Raw genomic sequence first — 18,159 nt, forward strand, 5'->3', positions numbered from 1 at the left:
ATCCACAAATATGTCACTGAAAATTGGAGATAAATAGGAGCCCATTGCAAGACCTTTGGTTTGTTGGTAGTAAAATGTAACAACAAATTAAAATGCAGTTTATTTGACAAACCATTTGCTGTCAGCATGCCACCACATTACAACTATAACTACCCTTTGTCAGAAACTAAATTCATTCTACACGTATGCCTGTGGGTAAAGGTTACAAACCTATAGTTGTTGAGAGAGTTTTCTCCAAAATAAAAGAAAAACAACTATGAGTGAAATAACCAACACCGACTCCAATAAAATCATCACAAAGTAAGTCCACCTATATTCTGTTCTTTGTGGTTATTTCTCAAAAAAATCAGTTGCAGTGAAGTGTACATAGGATAAACAAGAACACCAGTAATATGGTAACATAATGTACATAGAATAAACAAGAACACCAGTAATATGGTAACATAATGTACATAGGATAAACAAGAACACCAGTAATATGATAACATAATATACATGGGATAAACAACACCAATAATATGGTAACATAATGTACATAGAATAAACAAGAACACCAGTAATATGGTAACATAATGTACATGGGATAAACAAGAACACCAATAATATAGTAACATAATGTACATAGAATAAACAAGAACACCAGTAATATGGTAACATAATGTACATGGGATAAACAAGAACACCAGTAATATGGTAACATAATGTACATGGGATAAACAAGAACACCAATAATATGGTAACATAATGTACATAGAATAAACAAGAACACCAGTAATACGGTAACATAATGTACATAGGATAAACAAAAACACCAGTAATATGGTAACATAATATACATGGGATAAACAACACCAATAATATGGTAACATACTGTACATAGAATAAACAAGAACACCAGTAATATGGTAACATAATGTACATGGGATAAACAAGAACACCAGTAATATGGTAACAATGTACATGGGATGAACAACACCAATAATATGGTAACATACTGTACATAGAATAAACAAGAACACCAGTAATATGGTAACATAATGTACATAGGATAAACAAAAACACCAGTAATATGGTAACATAATGTACATAGAATAAACAAGAACACCAGTAATATGGTAACATAATGTACATAGAATAAACAAGAACATCAGTAATATGGTAACATAATGTACATGGGATAAACAACACCAATAATATGGTAACATAATATACATAGAATAAACAAGAACACCAGTAATATGGTTATATAATGTACATGGGATAAACAAGAACACCAATAATATGGTAACATAATGTACATGGGATAAACAAGAACACCAATAATATGGTAACATAATGTACATAGAATAAACAAGAACACCAGTAATATGGTAACATAATGTACATAGGATAAACAAGAACATCAGTAATATGGTAACATAATGTACATGGGACAAACAAGAACACCAGTAATATGGTAACATAATGTACATAGGATAAACAAGAACATCAGTAATATGGTAACATAATGTACATGGGATGAACAACACCAATAATATGGTAACATACTGTACATAGAATAAACAAGAACATCAGTAATATGGTAACATAATGTACATGGGACAAACAAGAACACCAGTAATATGGTAACATAATGTACATGGGATAAACAAGAACACCAGTAATATGGTAACATAATGTACATGGGATGAACAACACCAATAATATGGTAACATACTGTACATAGAATAAACAAGAACACCAGTAATATGGTAACATAATGTACATAGGATAAACAAGAACACCAGTAATATGGTAACATAATGTACATAGAATAAACAAGAACACCAGTAATATGGTAACATAATGTACATAGGATAAACAAGAACACCAGTAATATGGTAACATAATGTACATGGGATAAACACCACCAATAATATGGTAACATAATGTACATGGGATAAACACCACCAATAATATGGTAACATAATGTACATAGGACAAACAAGAACACCAGTAATATGGTAACATAATGCCCTCTGCTGTAGCTAAACACTTCCAGAACTGTGACAATACTTATGGCTGAAATAATGTAAAAACATCTTAAGATACCCTCAAGCTAAGGTAGAAATAAACTTGAAAGTATTTGCATAATAAAAAACAGATTCCCAAGTATCAACAAAGATGATGGACCAATCAACATGTCCTGTTGGAAGCACTGTTTATCTTAAGTATTTTAATGCATATAACATACCTTCTCCCCCTATCTTGTTTTTCAAAAATGAACTTCCACATTAACAGTTGAAACTAAACACTTACCTAATGAAAACTGTAAAATTTTGCCCTGATGATGGTGGCATGTTTGAATATGTTATGCTAAATAGATTTTATTTATCACTGTGCCAAAGAATGTCATTTTTTTGCAATTGTTACTCTTAATTTACCAACACAATGTGCTTTAAAAAGAAATATATTTTATAAACATTTGTAGCTCAAGTAGTTAAAAGGAAATATGATAAAAGTTAAAAAAATTAGGTTTAATAAATTAACAGATTAAAAAAAAACACTTTAAAATACAAAATAGCTATATTAAAACAGCATTGTCCCCAGTCTCCACATAGAATAAAAATGTGTTGTACTTAATCTGTATAAAGATAAAACACTATTAGTTTTGGAACTGTTAGTTTTTTAATATTTGTTTCCTAATATTGCATATTGGTTTTTAAATAAATCTGTTTTACAGGAAGTTTACACAGGAACCTCTAATTATTACACTTACAGGTTCTGACTAAGCCGATGGTGATTGTAAGCTTGATGAAAAGCTGTTAGCTCTTCAATAAGCCCTCTTTCCATCATTCCATCAATTCTCTTCTTCAGTCTATCATTTAGTACTTTAAAAAAAAACATTCACATCAAATGAAATGTATGACACTTATTTTGTTTTTAAAATATGATGAGTGATCATAAATAATTAATAGTAATTATGAGTAACACGTGCAAGTAACTTACACGAACTAAGGACAAAGAGAATGATAATAGAATTACAGTGTAACAATGTACAGTTTTAATCAGAATAAAATGGCTAAAAGATTAGCAGTCAACTAAAAATAAATATACAATACAAGGTTGAAAATGTGGCAAACTTTTCTCATTGTGAATAAACAGATGTGGTTTTTACACATTAACAGCTAACACAAACAGATACAGTGGAGCGCCGTTAAGCCGTGGTATTTGGGGGGTCAACCTGCTTAACCACGGCTTAAACCTTTGTGACTGAAAAGCCGAAGTCGCCAACAGCTCCGCCGAGGAGCCTTATCCGGGCCATTGCGTGATCATTATAATATTAATGTGTAGACTATTCAGATACAATTGACAAGTGCCATTTTAACAAGTGCCGAGTTATTACATTTGAAATTCTTACGAATATATACGAAACCACATTAAATTTTTATCCACTTTTTACATCATCACAAAAATTTTATTCAATTTATTAATTTTAAAAATTACAAATACAGATAATATAGTTCAAATACAGTTTATTTCTTGGTAAAGTATGACGTTATTGTTGCTTGCTTCTTGCTCATTGTTGCCCTCTTCTTGGCGTCTCTAATCATGGACTTTAGTTGTAGTGCTTGTCTTCCTCACGCTCGTAGTACTCTAGGGCTACCTCAAGTCCTCTGACGGCTTGATCTGCAGTTCTTGTTGGAAGTACGGGGGCAGGATCTTCTTCTTCTTCATCTTCGTTCATGGTCTCTTCTGCTAAAATTGAGGAAGCTACTGGTACATCATCATCAATGGAGAATCACACTAACAGAATTTCTTGGACGGGAACAGTTGAGTGGACAGCTTTCATTAACTTCTGCTCTGCTTCTTTCACTTCTGCTGGGGTGAAACCAAGGAATTCTTCTTCATCATCATCTGAATCTTCTTCTCTGTTGCCTTCAGTGAATGGACCCCCCAGGGCCTTGTTCCAACATTTCTGGATTGATTCTGCCTTTACCGCTTGCCACGCTGTCTCTGATAAATAGAGCGCTTGCTTAACCCATACCTTCTTGAGAAACTCGGGGATGCTCTTTTCTTCTACCATGGACTTGATTAACTCTTTTCTGTAATTGGACTTAAAAGCTGAAATAATTCCTTGATCTAGGGGCTGGTTCTTAGATGTTGTGTTCTTGGGCAGATAGTAGATGAAAATCTTCCCATCTCTGGACCTCAACGTCTCTGCAGGCGGGTGGGCTGGACAGTTATCTAGGAGTAGGCAGGCTCTAGGTTCTAGTCCCTTGTTCCTCAGGTGTTTCCGTACATCAGGGACGAACATCTTGTGAAACCAGTTTTCAAAGATCGCAGCTGTCATCCAGGCATTCTGGCTATGGGTGTAGTCTACTGGCAGTGTTGACATGTTCACTTTATGGAAGTACTTGGGTGACCTGTACTTCCCGATGCAGAGTGGTGTCAGCTTGTGTAGACCAGTCCAATTACTTTAATCCACCCATGCAACGTAGACTGAGGTATGCCTAACTCTCTACTAACTTTAGCGCGAGTTTCGCCGTTTTGTATTCTTTCTACGACATTCAGCTTTTGCTGAACGTCATACGATGCATGTTTACGTTTGGTACTCATGGCGTAGGAATTTGTCAATATGACAAATTAATTCAGAAACTGAAGTGATTTCTATTGGGTTTGTGGCCAATATTTATACAATTCCATAAAAATATCGGATTATCGAATTAAAAATAATACTTTAATTATTGATCACTTTTTTCACGGATTAACTTTAATGTATGGAGAGGTGTGATTTGGTAACAATGGCGGCCTCCATAAAGCTGACAGAGAGGGATAAGGTAGATTAACAGTCGATTTCTATTGTTTACAGGTTCTTAAATTAGCAGTGAGCCACAATAATGCTCACTCACATTTGTCATGTCAGTGTCAACGACAAGGAGAGTGTGAGAAACTTTAAAAAGCCAGGTAGTAGATTTAATACATCAAAAATTTTGGGACAAGACTTGCTACAGCGGCTTAAGCTATTTTGCGGTTTACTGGTCCGCGGATTAATGGCGCTCCACTGTAATAGGGTTATCACACATCAACAGCTGACAAAGGCAGATAATTAAAATGACCATGAAAAAGAAAAAAAACTTATGGACTTCCTAAAAAGATTGGTTATTAGATGTAGTACTGAAGAGTAAAGCTTCAAAGCCATGTGGGAAATGTGGAAAGAAATAGAAAAACCATTTGATATGTTAAGGACAGTTGGATCCTAGAATCTCACGATGTTTCAGAGTTAATTTCCCCAAATATACCAATAATCTTTAATATTATAGGTAACTGACTATGAGTTGTATTAAACACCAATGCAGGACCACTCCCTATTGAAATAGGGAAACACAGTACCAGTAGGACCATACCTTACTGAAGTGAGACCCCAGTAGCAACACACAGTATCAGTAGCACCATACCTTAGTGAAGCGAGATTCTAGTGGCAATATGCAACAATTGTAGGACCACTTCCTATTGAAACGAGACTAAGTAGCAAAACACAGTACCAGTAAGACCAGAGTGGTCTGTATGGAGTATACAGAAGCCAAACTCCAATAACAATATACAATACCAGTAGGACCCAAATGATGTGTGCCAGTTGGTTTGTTCATGTTACCTCACAGTGAATCCCAATATCCCTATCGTCTAATTTTATAGTTACTTACACAATAATAAGATGGCAAAAGTAAACATTTATGATAAGCTGTCCTATACAAGTATAAAATGATTATGTTTGTAGCATTAACTTTAAAAACAACTTCAGTAACATGAACACACAAGGAAACACTAAGATAATTCTTTACTTTTCTGTAGTTCATAAATAACACAGTATCATCATATCTCAAAATATATTCAAATAGATGCCTAAAAATAAACCATTAGGCCTACAGTATAAATATGTTTTGTACATGAAGCACAGTTTTACCCACTATATAATTTATGGCAATTAGCCTTAACAGTCACTGGATCAATTTATTCATTTTTGATACTCTACGACTAACCCATGCACACACTGGTGCATGAGTCCCAGGTAAAGAAAACTGTGACCGATGAATAATCTAGTGAGGACTGGAGCATCAGTCCCAGGTAAAGAAAACTGTGACCAATGAATAGTCTCGTGAGGACTGGAGCATCAGTCCCAGGTAAAGAAAACTGTGACCGATGAATAATCTAGTGAGGACTGGAGCATCAGTCCCAGGTAAAGAAAACTGTGACCAATGAATAGTCTCGTGAGGACTGGAGCATCAGTCCCAGGTAAAGAAAACTGTGACCAATGAATAGTCTCGTGAGGACTGGAGCATCAGTCCCAAGTAAAGAAAACTATGACCAATGAATAGTCTTGTGAGGACTGGAGCATCAGTCCCAGGTAAAGAAAACTGTGACCAATGAATAGTCTCATGAGGACTGGAGCATCAGTCCTAGGTAAAGAAAACTATGACCAATGAATAGTCTCGTGAGGACTGGAGCATCAGTCCCAGGTAAAGAAAACTGTGACCAATGAATAGTCTCATGAGGACTGGAGCATCAGTCCTAGGTAAAGAAAACTATGACCAATGAATAGTCTCGTGAGGACTGGAGCATCAGTCCCAGGTAAAGAAAACTATGACCAATGAATAGTCTAGTGAGGACTGGAGCATCAGTCCCAGGCAAAGAAAACTATGACCAATGAATAGTCTAGTGAGGACAAATTCCTCTTTTCAATTCTTATGGAAACAAGATGCTTAAAGTTGAATAAAGGTTTTTATTTGGAAAAGTTTGTTTTCATGTTGATCACTCCAGGTAGACTGCCAACTTGCTCAGAACCAAGCTTTGAATACAGGACCTTAGGCTACGTATGGAACAGGCACAGCAGTGATAGCACACAGACTTAACTGTGGTGTCGGCAGGCTCGTTCTCATGAATGCCAACTTCTAGATAGAAGTAGATGTTAAAGAAAAATTGACCAGTCAGTTTTTAATATCAATGAGAATAAAGTTGAGAACTGACGTGAAGAGGTTCCATATCCAGTAGAGAGCTAAGCAAGTTAGTATAAATAGTACAGTTTGTGTACTGCATAGTTTCTATGTGATCCAGGGAAAGAGAAATGGTGTACAATATGGCACTGCACACAGAAACTGTAGAGGGGATTCTGTGTGCAACAACCAAATCATGGTAAAACAATGGCAGAGCCCACAGAGTCATCTGGTTGCACCACCTGAATAAATGGGAATGGAAGGATGGTTGAAAGATGTTCAACAAATAGAAGGCAATACTTCCAATCAGGACTGTCTGTCTTCTTCAGTTGACTCAAAGAAAAGTCACATTAGGGCATAGTAATTAGCCGTGGTGGGATGAGCTGATTTGTATATATTGCTATGTCATCCAGAGACAGACTCAATTCATCCAACTGCACCTGAAGACAAAGAGTAAAAGAAACAGTGGCAGACTATCTATTATGAAAAAGTGTTGCACACTGAAGAAGGAAACACAACCCCATTAGGGATGCTGTAGTAAAGATCAAAGTTTAAAGACAGTTGCAAACTATGAAGGTGTAGAGGGGATTCATGGGACTCCGTGTACAAACTCTGGACTGGAGAAGTGTGGAAGGCCCCTCATGGTGGTCAGGGTCCAATATTTGCAAGGCTGAAGTTCTGGCAAAGCCATGGACCAGAGATCCATAGTCTGATTTTGATTGAATAAGGACAATAGATTTTTAGCATGAAACATTGATCCATCCCAACAAGAGGTGGAAGAGAGGACACAGAGGATTTTCAGTGCCCTTGCACACTTGACATCAAGCAGCAAAGGTCAACTTACAGTCAAATATAAGCCCCAAGAACCTTGCCTCATTGACTATAGGAAGTGCAGTTTCACCAATACGGAGTTCAGGATCAGGGTGAATACACTTTTGACGGCAAAAGTGCATGCAAACAATTTTGGAGGGAGAAAGGTTGAAAGAGTTTGCTGTGGTCTACATAACTAAATGTTTGAGGGCTGTCTGTAGCTGCCTCTCAATATACCTCATATTTGATGAATGACATGAGATGTGGAAGTTGTCAACAAAGAGACTGTTTGCAACTTTAGGGGATTGTTGTCCACCAATGTCATTAATCTTTATAATGAAAAGTGTGACATTCAAGACACAGCTCTGAGGGTATCCAAGTTTCTGTGGGAAAGAATGGGAAAGTGTCGAACCCACATGGACCTGAAATTGCCAATTCATTGAAAAATGTTTAATAAAAATCAGTAAGTTGCCCCACATCCCATACGAGTGGAGGTCTCACAAGTTACCAAACCACATTCTATCATAAGCTTTATCAAGGTCAGAAAATACAGAAATAAGATGTTGTAGTTTGAGAAATGTTTTCCTGATTGACGTTTCAAGCCAAATAAGGTGGTTCAAGGTGAAGCCCTGTCTTTGGAACCCCCACTGAATGAGTGAGAAAAAGTTGTTTGATTCCAGGAACCAAACAAGACAAGCATTAACCATCCTCTCTAAAATTTTACAGAGACAGCTCATCAAAGCAATCATGGGATTCTTCCCAGGTTTAGGAAAGGGGTGTACAACAGCATAGTGCCAAGCATCAGGAATAACATTCTCCTGCCAGATTTGGTTAAAAACCATCAGAAGAATAGCAAGAGAGACAGGAGAGATATGGTGCACCATCTCACAATGAATGTCATCAGGTCCAACTGATTTACTGCCAGACTGATGAAGAACAAGTTTAGGCTCCACCAGTGTAAAGGGGTGATTATTGTCATAAAGACAATCAGCCCAAAAGGAAAAAGGTGATTGTTCTGCCCATGTTTTGATGGCTAAGAAGATGGGGGATGAAGCAGAAGTGTTAGATGCATGAGGAAATATTTGCTGATAATACTGGGGACGTTCTAGGTATCAGCAGCTTCCTGGCCATCAGAGAACAAGACTGAAAGGGGGGTAGAAAGATACTGGCCACTAACCTTTTGAATTTTGTCCCATACGACTTTGGAACTGGTGGTAGAAGACATATTAGAGTGGTATTTAATCCAAGATTCCTTCTGGCTTTAATGTCTAACTTGCCGAACATGTGCATGGGCCTGCTGAAACGCAATACAGTTTAAAAGTGTGGGATACCTGAATTAACTCAGGAATACACTGAGTAACTGCCTGGACAATATAGTCAGTCACAGCTGCCACACAGTCCTCTATTGATGGCTTACTCACAATGGCAGAATTAAGTTCTGAGAGAGTGGTGAAAGAAAGCCAGTTCACCTGGTCCAACTTTCATCAAGGCATGTGGGTTGGACGGCATTGACCACGACCAGTCTCTCTCAAAATGACAGAAAAATGATCACTGCTCAACGAATTACCATCAGCTCTCCAAGAAAAGTAAGTGAAAAATGAAGGAGAGCAGATAGAAAAATCTATAGCTATAAAAGATTGACTACGTGCATGAAAATAAGTATAAAAACCAGTACTGAAGAGAGACAGGTTGTGGTCCAAGAGACATGCTCTATAGCATGACCCCTCCCATTCAATACTAACACCACTCCAAAGGGGAGTATGTCCTTTAAAATCCCTCAGTAGTAAAAAGGGAGATGGCAACTGCTCAATGCGGGTATCAAGGTCTGATCGATTATAGATCTCTTCAAGAAGCAAGTAGAGAGAACAAATAGTGATGATATGACCTAAGAGTGTATCAAGTGACAAAAACAGGGTGGGCACATGCTGATCAACCAGCAATGCTACCTCACCATGCACTCGTCCATCACGTAACCTGTCATTTCTATACAAGGAAAATTACTGATGAGTGACTGTAACAGCAGGTTTCAGAAACGTTTCCTGTAAGGGGAGGCACACAAGATGGTAAGAATCAATCCAATCCTTAATGTCACCTAAATTTGATCAAAAACCTCAACAATTTTACTGGATCAGAGTGGTCATTTTTATTTATGTGAAGGAGAATGTGGCAGGGAGATCTTCTGTTTACAACCATGTTTTTCTCTTTATTGGATGAAGATCTATCAACCTCCATGGATCCTGCACTGGATCGAGTAAGCAGGTCTCTGTCTGTGGACAAAGATTCCAATGACTGAGAGCACGAACAAATGGTTGATTTACTTTTCAGGGTTGCAGAAGACAGACCTGAGGAAACACTTGAGCCTGAAGGAAGTGAAACTAGGCAGTCACTGGAAGTAGACATAGATGTGTCAACTTTTTTAATTATGGAGGGCACAAGATTCTTAAGATGTTTTGCAAACGACTCTGTTGGAGGCACGGAAAAATCTGTCTGCACTCCCACTGTGATAGTGGAATGGAGTGCAGCAACATATGTCTGAGACAGAGTTAGGGACAATAATTCCTGAGCCTCTGAGTAGGTGATATTATTAACAGTCTTTAAGTGTTGCACCTCTTTCTTTTCTACCCATTTAAGGCAAGAAATAGAGCAAGAGGGGTGTGGACCACTACAGTTAACACAATGTGGTGCCAGGTTGCACTTGTAAGCATCATGACTTTTACTACCACAACAAGCACATACCAAAGAACAATGACATGAAGTTTTTGAGTGACCAAACTTCTAACACTGAAAACATCTGAAAGGGTTAGGAATGCAAGGCCATACCTTGCAGTTCCGATAATCTGCTTTGACTGTGGCAGGAGGACGAAGTGACATAAACATTAATATCAGGATATTAATAGGATTCATAATTCTGTCTTTACAAGTGAAGATTTGGCATACCGTAGCAACTCCTCAGCTGGAGAAACCAGCAAGGATTTCCAACTCAGGAAGGTTCTTTAAATCTCTCTCAAGTATAACTCCTCTGAAAGAATTCAAAGTCTTATGTAGAGTAACATCAATGGGTAAATCCTTAATAGCTGTTGATTTCAAGAGAAGTTTGGTTATATTGTGGTGAAGATGTTTCCACCAAAATGTCTCCAGAACACAACCTATTTACTGACTTTGAAAAGCCAGCAAGTCCCTCTAATCTCTTCTGAATGAAAAATGGAGACATATGCCCCAAGGATTTCTCACATAAGGAATGGAGAATATGGCTGTAATGTTGACTGTATAACAGAGTCGTCTTCCAATTATCTTTTTCTTTCAATTCTTTCATTTTTATTTATTTTGTTAGAAAGAGGGTATCCATAACAAAGAAGCTGCATTTCAGTGCCCAATATGAGAGGATGCACTACAATGCCAAACAAGGACACTGCAGCAATGCCAGAGTTTTGTGAGCATTATACCCAAACACCAGCATCAGATACAATGTCCACAACACCTGTTGAGAACATCTAACACTAGTACTTGGTTGACCCAAGCCCAAGTGGACCAGCCAGTTGACCCTAAGAGGGCTACCCCAAGGATGCCCATCTACAGGAATTCAAGACCAAAGTGGTGTGTCAGGATTGGACCCCTCAACCACCAGGATCCTCTCCTCCCCTTCACAGGTCACCATGCACAGGAAACACGTGGGTGAATGTTTAGATCCCACAGGAAATAAATCGAAAGAAAAGAACCTTCCCTGAAAGGTCCCCTCACCATGTACAGGAATCCACACGTAGGGGTCCTAGTTGATAGCTGTGCAACTTATTTATAATTTAGAAAAACACAACTTGTCTATTTCTCTAGGAATACTTTGTTACATCATGACTGATGGCTACACAGGTTGTGTACATTTTCCTTCATCATAACTTTACTTCTATAGATGTACTTTGTTACATTGCACTTGATGGCTATACAAGTTGTGTATGTTTTCCTTAATTGAAACATGAATGCTGAACAACAGTAAATTAAGTAACAGTTACTTGATAACATTTAAATAATTATGATTTAAAGAGGAAAGAGAAAAATCAGACAAAGAAAAGGTTTACCCTGTTGGTCACACTGCAACCAAAATATACATGTGTTGGAAAAGCGAAGTGGTCCTCCTAGAGAATTACCTCCCTCTAAGGAATGTTGTTCTTGTAACACTTGGCTATGTGGCCGTCCTTGTTGTTGGTAAACTTGAAGACTTCTATAAGAACGTGTGATTTAGTTGAACTTTTATAGTAACTTAAAACAAAGTGAGTTTAAATCCACACACATTTTTAAATGTATAATACTATGTGTCCGAGCACATAAGAAACAGTCTTTTAACAGATACTGGAAGTTTATCTGAAACAGAAGAGTAGAAAAATTAGCAAACTGAAATCCTCCAGTAAATGAACATAACAATCCACTATACCAGATCAGATACAATACAAATCCCCAATACCTAGTTTGATTAATCACAATTAACTAAATAAAAAGCACATAACTCACCTCTTTCCTGGTCTGATTGAATAAGATTCTTTTAAATAGAGAACATGCAGAATGAAATCTACAACCAACCTAATTTTACTTAACATGATTATTCAATATCTCTGATTACACATAATAATAAACTTTTATTAACCTGATGACCTTCCTCCTATCATGTGGATGAAGCCTTGTAGCCATAGAAGAATCAACCAGAGATAGTAGTTCATGAAGATTCTCATTTGATATTTTTGATAATCTGCTTGCTGTTAATGGTTTCTGTAGAATTCTCAAAACATCTGTTGATGACAGTGATTCCTTGCTTTGTTCTATAATTTCATCTTGCTGGTCACTGGATGAGCTTTCTGGTGTGCTCTCCTCATCTGTACTGTTTGGCTCTAAATGCTCTAACATGCACCTTCCTTCTGTATGTACTTCTGTTCCTTCTCCTTTGTATGAGTTTGTTTTAATATCCAATTCTCCGATACATTTTTCTCTGTCAAATACTAAGACATCACTTGAAGAATCCTAAAGAAAAATAACATCTTTCCATTATTCATTACAAGAAAAGTTCAGTTAAAAACAGAGCACATACACTAAAGAGCAGTTATGTACAAACTTTAACATACCTTATATATAAAGGTTACTTACTTTAACATACCTTATTTATAAAGGTTACTCACTTTAACATACCTTATTTATAAAGGTTACTTACTTTAACATACCTTATTTATAAAGGTTACTCACTTTAACATACCTTATTTATAAAGGTTACTTACATTAACATACCTTATTTATAAAGGTTACTTACTTTAACATACCTTATTTATAAAGGTTACTCACTTTAACATACCTTATTTATAAAGGTTACTCACTTTAACATACCTTATTTATAAAGGTTACTTACATTAACATACCTTATTTATAAAGGTTACTTACATTAACATACCTTATTTATAAAGGTTACTTACATTAACATACCTTATTTATAAAGGTTACTTACATTAACATACCTTATTTATAAAGGTTACTTACATTAACATACCTTATTTATAAAGGTTACTCACTTTAACATACCTTATTTATAAAGGTTACTTACATTAACATACCTTATTTATAAAGGTTACTTACATTAACATACCTTATTTATAAAGGTTACTTACTTTAACATACCTTATTTATAAAGGTTACTTACATTAACATACCTTATTTATAAAGGTTACTTACTTTAACATACCTTATTTATAAAGGTTACTTACTTTAACATACCTTATTTATAAAGGTTACTTACTTTAACATACCTTATTTATAAAGGTTACTCACTTTAACATACCTTATTTATAAAGGTTACTTACTTTAACATACCTTATTTATAAAGGTTACTTACATTCTTTTTCTCTATTTCCAAGAAACTCTATTTGATTTTTTATTTACATGTATACCTTATAGTTTTCATAAAATGAACAAAGAACAAAGAAGAAGTTAAAAACAAGGCTGAAAGAACACCATTATAACATATGATAACACTTATCTAATTAAAATAAATTAAAAACAAGGCTGAAAGAACACCATAACATATGGTAACACTTATCTAATTAAAATAAATTAAAAACAAGGCTGTAAGAACACCATTATAACATATGGTAACACTTGTTTAATTAAAATAAATTAAAATCAAGGCTGAAAGAACACCATTGTAACATATGGTAACACTTGTTTAATAAAAATAAATTAAAAACAAGGCTGAAAGAATACCATTATAACATATGGTAACACTTATCTAATTAAAATAAATTAAAAACAAGGCTGAAAGAACACCATTATAACATATGGTAACACTTGTTTAATTAAAATAAATTAAAAACAAGGCTGAAAGAACACCATTATAACATATGATAACACTTATCTAATTAAAATAAATAAAAAACAAGGCTGAAAGAACACCATTATAACATATGGTAACACTTATCTAATTAAAATAAATTAAAAACAAGGCTGAAAGAACACCATTATAACATATGGTAACACTTAATTAAAATAAATTAAAAACAAGGCTGAAAGAACACCATTATAACATATGGTAACACTTATCTAATTAAAATAAATTAAAAACAAGGCTGAAAGAACACCATAACATATGGTAACACTTATCTAATTAAAATAAATTAAAAACAAGGCTGTAAGAACACCATTATAACATATGGTAACACTTGTTTAATTAAAATAAATTAAAATCAAGGCTGAAAGAACACCATTGTAACATATGGTAACACTTGTTTAATAAAAATAAATTAAAAACAAGGCTGAAAGAATACCATTATAACATATGGTAACACTTATCTAATTAAAATAAATTAAAAACAAGGCTGAAAGAACACCATTATAACATATGGTAACACTTGTTTAATTAAAATAAATTAAAAACAAGGCTGAAAGAACACCATTATAACATATGATAACACTTATCTAATTAAAATAAATAAAAAACAAGGCTGAAAGAACACCATTATAACATATGGTAACACTTATCTAATTAAAATAAATTAAAAACAAGGCTGAAAGAACACCATTATAACATATGGTAACACTTAATTAAAATAAATTAAAAACAAGGCTGAAAGAACACCATTATAACATATGGTAACACTTATCTAATTAAAATAAATTAAAAACAAGGCTGAAAGAACACCATGATAACATATGGTAACACTTAATTAAAATAAATTAAAAACAAGGCTGAAAGAACACCATTATAACATGTAGTAACACTTATCTAATTAAAATAAATTAAAAACATGGCTGAAAGAACACCATTATAACATATGGTAACACTTATTTACTTAAAATATTCCCCCATATATGATTTACTTCCCAACCCCTTGTTTCCTTACCTTCTTTTTAAAAATGAGCTCTCCCATCAAGAGTTTCAAGCTGTTTGAGTAACAATAAATATTTTACCTTTCATTATGGCAAAAAACAATTTTTGCAACTGTTAATACGAGGTCAGTTCAAAAAATACGCAGACAAAATGTACTTTATTTAGAAGTTGCAGGTCTGGGACCCCTTCAAAGTACTCTCCTCCCCAACGCACACACTTATCCCAATGGTGTTTCCACTTGTTGAAACAGTCCTGGTACGCTTCTTTTGTAATGTCCTCCAGCTCCTTCATCGCATTTGCCTTAATCTCGAAAATCGTCTCAAATCTTCTTCCTTTCAAGGGTCTTTGGAGTTTGGGGAACAAGAAAACATCGCAAGGAGCAAGGTCAGGTGAGTAGGGGGGTTGGGAAGAACAGCGATCGAGTGTTTGGCCAAAAACTCACGAGTTCTGAGGGCTGAATTTCGCAGCAACGCAGTGCATCTTCAATTTTTCTGTCAAAATCTCGTAACAAGATCCAACTGATATCCCACACTCTTCAGCAAGCTCCCTGACAGTCAGACGTCGATTTGCCCACACCAGGATGTTGATTTTGTCGACGTGTGGGTCGTCAGTTGACGTGGAAGGACGTCCAGGACGCTCATCATCTTCAATGGACTGTCGACCATCCTTAAAACGTTCATGCCACTTGAAGCATGCCGTACGCTTCATAGCAACATCACCGTAAGCCATGTTAAGCATAGCAAAAGTTTCAGTCGCAGATTTTCCAGTTTAACACAAAATTTCACAGCAAGTCGTTGCTCCTTCATGTCATTCATTCTGAAATCTGCCAAATGAAAAATTCGCACTTCACTTAAAACCGTGTAGCTAATACACAAATGAAGATATCTGCAATCGGGAAATGGCGTCATAATCAGCTGATCTGTGCAAACCTAGCAACACCAAGCGGATTTCCCTGGAACCAACCGGAGCCGCGCAATTCAAACAGTCCGCGTATTTTTTGAACAGCCCTTGTATAGCATCATGTGTCTGAAAAGGAAATGCATATTCTCAGCTTGAGAATTCAAAATACTGTATGATATCTGAAGCCACTGATTTTGACTCTAAGTAGGCTTACACACGACTTACTTCAAAAACACATTTTAATGTAAGTACTACTGTAGATTGATCCTCAGGTTATAGAAGTTGCTAAATGAAAGAAATCTAAGACAGTACAGTGTGTAACTATACAGAAGTAACATTACAGCTATAATGGACTTTTTTTTATGAAATGTTGTTATTGCATTTAAGAAAGTAGAAAATAATCCTTAGTCACTTTTATCAGTTATATTGTGAATGCCACGAGACCACATATTTTACAGTATATGGGATAATATAACCATTTCACTGAGCCATACCACCAGGAAGCAACGGGTACCATCAAGAAACACTTCACACTAGTTTTAATGTTTATCATTTTACTGAATACACACTGAACAAACGTAATGTACAAAGTAGCACATTTGATAAAAATATTACTGTTAAAAACTAGTTGCCTTAATAACATGGATCTATAGTCTGAAAAATCTATAGATTAGAGATCTAAGACAATTCCAGAACCTTTCAAGAGATCTGTCTAAAGTAGTGTTTCCTCCAAGAACACAAAATATCAAACACTGAGCTAATTACTTAGAATATTTCCAGTCAATCAGCACCATATATATTTTTCTGAGATTATGCCATATAACTGATTAATTATAAGAATAGAAATATATTTCAATAGTTTCAATATATTCAATGTTGTAAAAATAAACAAACAGTTAAAACAAACCTCAGGTTTTATAAGCACGTCCCACAGAAGGGATTCAATGTAGTAATTGGTACCTCCAACGATAACAGGCATTTTACCTTTTACCAACAAATTATTAATCTGTAATTAACTTGTTAATGAAAGCATCATAAAAAGTAATTTGGGATTTAATAAGTATACAGTGAAAACCAGAAAATACTATGAATAATCCTGAAATATATAATGTTATTGACACCATTTATTCAACAGAGTTAAACACAGAAAATACTTCAATATCTAATACAAAAATACATGATTTAAATTTAGAAATTAAAGTATCTGATAAGGATATCAATGTAAATATTTTTGATAAAAGAAAATATTTTGCCTTTCCAATTTATGGTTTACCCTCTTTTAATAATAATGTACCATACCCTTCTGTTATTAGCATTGAAACTTTGCAATTATTCAGATACTGTACAATATTTTATCAGTAATGTTAAAATACTGATACAAAAATGAATAGTTAGTGAAGTTAATAAAGAAACTTTAAATAAAATTATTAAACTATCCTGCAACAAACATAAGAATGTATTAAATAAATATAAAAATAAAAATAAAAATTTTACTTAAAATTTCTAAACTATTTTTAGTAATGAATAAGGTCATTTAACAACTTGGCACTACTTTATGTGGATGTACACCTTGCTTCATATAAAGGCTTGTTTAAAGCATGATACTCACAGTAGACTTAATAATTGGGTGGTGGTTGGGAGCTGTACTAGATTATTTAGATGACTAAATAGGATGCTTCATACTAGCATAATTCATTTACTGTACTATCAATTAGTTCCTTCCTACCATATTGGAGGCTGGAATGCTTATTTCAAGAAGCAAGTTTTCAACTTACTGCCAAATGACAGTATCTGATTCTCTTATTTCTATTTCAATTAATTTTTCTTCTTTACTTGAACTCCCACATTTTGCCCTCCTAATTTCTATATCTATTGCTACTCTTCTATTTCTTATATGAGATTGGTAAATGGAGGTTAAGACTGATAGATGGTGTATCCCCACTGTAAAATAGGTCCTATTTCTGCAATCACCTCTAAAACCTAGGATACATTTTATAATCCCACATTATAGCTTGTACCCTGGTATCTTTTCATTTAGTGCAGTTTTTTGTTTAATTAATTTCTGTATCACTAACTTAATCACTTGCCTCTAACTTAATATTTTCTTACTTCTATTCACATCTA

At 35.0% G+C, this 18,159-nt stretch overlaps 1 protein-coding gene across 1 annotated transcript in view; it reads right to left on the bottom strand.

Moving 5' to 3' along the window:
• The window catches only part of LOC143228448 (tRNA dimethylallyltransferase-like), a 46,698-nt gene that overhangs the window by 9,656 nt on the left and 18,883 nt on the right, over nt 1-18,159 (bottom strand). The window contains exons 3-6 of the mRNA XM_076459707.1: nt 16,943-17,041; nt 12,415-12,785; nt 11,852-11,994; nt 2,759-2,870 (exon numbers count right to left, since the gene is read on the bottom strand). Of these exons, the coding sequence (XP_076315822.1) occupies nt 2,759-2,870; nt 11,852-11,994; nt 12,415-12,785; nt 16,943-17,041 (725 nt within the window). The remainder of the gene's footprint in view (nt 1-2,758; nt 2,871-11,851; nt 11,995-12,414; nt 12,786-16,942; nt 17,042-18,159) is intronic.

The sequence above is a fragment of the Tachypleus tridentatus genome, chromosome 10, assembly GCF_004210375.1.
Source record: "Tachypleus tridentatus isolate NWPU-2018 chromosome 10, ASM421037v1, whole genome shotgun sequence".
Taxonomy (NCBI): Eukaryota; Metazoa; Arthropoda; class Merostomata; order Xiphosura; family Limulidae; genus Tachypleus; species Tachypleus tridentatus.